At 49.5% G+C, this 3,088-nt stretch overlaps 1 protein-coding gene across 1 annotated transcript; it reads right to left on the reverse strand.

Annotated features, from left to right (window-relative positions):
* Positions 1–217: 217 nt before the first annotated feature.
* Positions 218–1,222, reverse strand: LOC119362879 (E3 ubiquitin-protein ligase Iruka-like). Its single transcript, XM_037628149.1, has one exon. It carries the CDS (start codon positions 1,066–1,068, stop codon positions 505–507), a length of 564 nt encoding a protein of 187 aa, XP_037484046.1. The 5' UTR covers positions 1,069–1,222; the 3' UTR covers positions 218–504.
* Positions 1,223–3,088: the final 1,866 nt, after the last annotated feature.

The raw sequence follows: 3,088 nt of genomic DNA on the forward strand, positions 1-3,088 counted from the left end.
CCGCCCCACGCTCCGTCGTTTTCTTCGGCTCAGTGCAGAGAGTGGCCGTCAGCCTCGATGCAGCAGCTGCGTCTCGATCACCAACCACATAGACAGATGTTACGCGACCTGCTAGTCTGCCACACCCCTCCAGTCTCGCTGTTGATGCATACACAGCGCCAGCTGAGATGCACGAATCCGTTCGCCCTGAAGCTACCGAAGTAGAAACAACAACGAATTTGACAAGATCATTGCGAATTTGGAATTTGGAAGCAGGCAATTTGGCTGCGGAGCAGAATTACAAACACAGTGCTCTGTCTGAAGGAAGGAAAAAAACAGTTTGAAATCACAGCATCTCCCGCATCTGAATTATGTACAGAATTTGACCCCCAATTCCTCCTCCTCTCCTCTTCAGCAACTACTACTAGTTGGTGTATGTACAACGAAGATGATGAAGAAGAAAAAGCAAACAGCCGCCGCCATGAACCGAACCAATCGGAACCAATTGGAAGCCTAACCCTACTCCTAATCCACGTCCTCGATCCTGATGTTGACCGGCTCCTCCCTCTGCTCCTCCTCCTGCTGCGGCCTCTCCGCTCCTCGCAGCGTCACGATGCTGACCAGCACCGCGCCCCTGGGCCCGCGCCTCTCGCCGTCGCCGTTCGGCTGCTCCTCGGCCGCCGGCTCCGCCTTGGGGAGCTCGTGGCGGCAGACGGGGCAGCTCCCGTGCACGCCCAGCCACCGCTCCAGGCACTCCCCGTGGAAGCGGTGCCCGCACGGCATCTCCTTGCCGGCCCCGAACGCGTCGAGGCAAATCGCGCAGTCGCCCAGCGAGCCCTCGCCCTCGCCCTCCCCGGCGGCCTGGACCTCCTTCAGCGAGGCGATCGCCGCCTTGGACGCCGGCGGGACGCCGCCGCCGACCTCGCCGGAGAAGAGGTCGCCGCCGTCGCCGCTGAAGATGAAGTGGCGCACCTCCACCCGGCCGCCGCCCGCCACGGGCATTGCGTCGGCGGCCGAGGGCCCCCTCGCCATCAGCATGAGCAGCCGCATGATGCCGGCCGCCATGTTGTCGCCGTTCGCCGAGTCCATGGGAGGGAGGGAAGGAGCCGAGAGCGAGAGGGGAGGAGAGGAGGAGGAACCTCTGTCCTTTTGCCGGCGAGTTCTCTGTTTTTCTCGTGAGATGTTCAGCGGATTTGGAACAGGAGGGGTATATAAGACGGCGGAGGGCGACGGGTGGGGTGAAAGTTCTGGAAGATTCTAGGCTGGCGCGCTGGGTCTCTGAGCTGTGGGCCCTATTTTACCTGATGGCGTGGTGGATTCCGTTGCGCGGCTGGGGAGGACCTTAACGGGTCGGGTTGGAATCGGTTGGGAGGGGCGACGGCGGGAGCGCGTGGTTCCGGAACGTTCCAGATATTTCGTCGGTGCCGTCAGTGGTGGGGTCAACTGAGGGCTGCACTGTTCGGCATGTGACCGGAATGTTGTGGAAGAAGGGGACTGGCTGGGCGGCTGAGGTGCTGGTCCCGCGTGTGCCAAATCCTAAAGAACGCCTTAAGCGCTGGTTTCTTTCTTTTTGGCAAACGCCGCACACCCTCATCAAACTGGGCCGGCCGGCCCATATTAACACACCAGGCGAATCTCTTCTTCCCAGTTTTGAGCGAAATCACCAGTTAAGGAGTATTCGTCGCGAAGATCACTTCAGCATCCCCAGATTGCGAGAACGGGCGCGATGCAACCTGTGAGTTTTTTTAGACCTGTTTATTCAAAATGTTTTATCTCTTAAATCGTGCGTCCAAATCTCAAACCGCTTTCGCCGTTGGATTCCTCGCATTGAGATCTTCAAAACTAGATCCCATGTTGATAGGTTTTGACGAACTTTTTTTCCGCAAAAAGAAAACGAACAAAAAAACTAAACCGGGAGCACGGGTTTTTTCCCTTTCCGAGAGAGGCACGCCCGTGCCTATGACGAAATCACAACAGTGCCTCTCGCAGAAGCAAAACTGTGACTCTCGTGAAAGAAAAAAAAACAGAAAACATGTTTTTTTTTCATTTTCGAGGAGGCACGTCCGTGAGTCCCGTGAAAGCACAACCGTGCCTCTCGTGGAAGCAAAACCGTGACTCTCGCGAAAGGGAAAAAATAGTAAACGCATTTTTTTCGTTTCCGAGAGGCACAACCGTGATTCTCGAGAAAGCACAATCGTGCCTCTCGCGGAAGCAAAACCGGGACTCTCGTGAAAGAAAAAAACAGACAACGTGTTTTTTTGTTTCCGAAGAAGCAAAACCGTGAATCTCGCGAAAGGAAAAAAACACGTTTAAAAAGCCAAAAACGCGTGTGAAAAAATAAAAAAAATCCAGAGGGAGCTCCCAAAGCGCGACACGCAGCTAATGACTGAGTGTGCGCCAAATGGCGCTGATCGTTGCGAGGCTCCCGAAGGAGCGCTCGTTAATTAGTTGCTCTCAGTTTTGGGAAGCTCCCAAAAGCTTCCTAGGCCGGTTTTAGGACACTTCCGATAGTTTTTTTTCGTTATTTGTTTTTGTGAACCATAGCTTCTTTTTTTCCATTTTACCAAATTTTATGAACTTGTTTCAAAACAGATGACGTTTTTTAAATTTGACGAAATTCTTGTTACAAATTAATGAACATTTTTCCAAATAAATTATTTTAAAAAATCATGATTCTTTTAAAAAATGATGGTTTTATGAAAATCATGACATTTTTAAAATTGATGAACTTTATTCAAATTTTATGATTACTTCATAAATAATTAGACTTTTTTCAAATTTGTGAACCTTTTTGGAAATCGATGAGCTTTTTTTCAAATACATGAACTTTTAAAAATGTTTTATGAATTATTTTTCAATTTTGCGTTTTTTTCAAAATTAACTAAATTGTTTTTTATAATTTTGATTAACATTTTTCCAATTCGAGAGCTTTTTGAAGTTTGTAAAGGTTCTTAAATTCTTGGAATTTTTGAAATTCATGAACATTTTTATTTCTTGTTATTTTCATGTATTTTTATTTCATATTTTCTCAAAATTAACGGTTGACCGGTCAACTTTTCAGCCATCTATCGGTCAAGCGTTGAACGAAAGCCTACGAAGGTGTGCGGTG

Source organism: Triticum dicoccoides, chromosome 2B (assembly GCF_002162155.2).
Source record: "Triticum dicoccoides isolate Atlit2015 ecotype Zavitan chromosome 2B, WEW_v2.0, whole genome shotgun sequence".
NCBI classification, from domain to species: domain Eukaryota; kingdom Viridiplantae; phylum Streptophyta; class Magnoliopsida; order Poales; family Poaceae; genus Triticum; species Triticum dicoccoides.

Coding starts and splice junctions, on each gene's coding strand:
- LOC119362879 (XM_037628149.1), bottom strand. CDS start 1,068: ATGGACTCGGCGAACGGCGACAACATGGCGGCCGGCATCATGCGGCTG.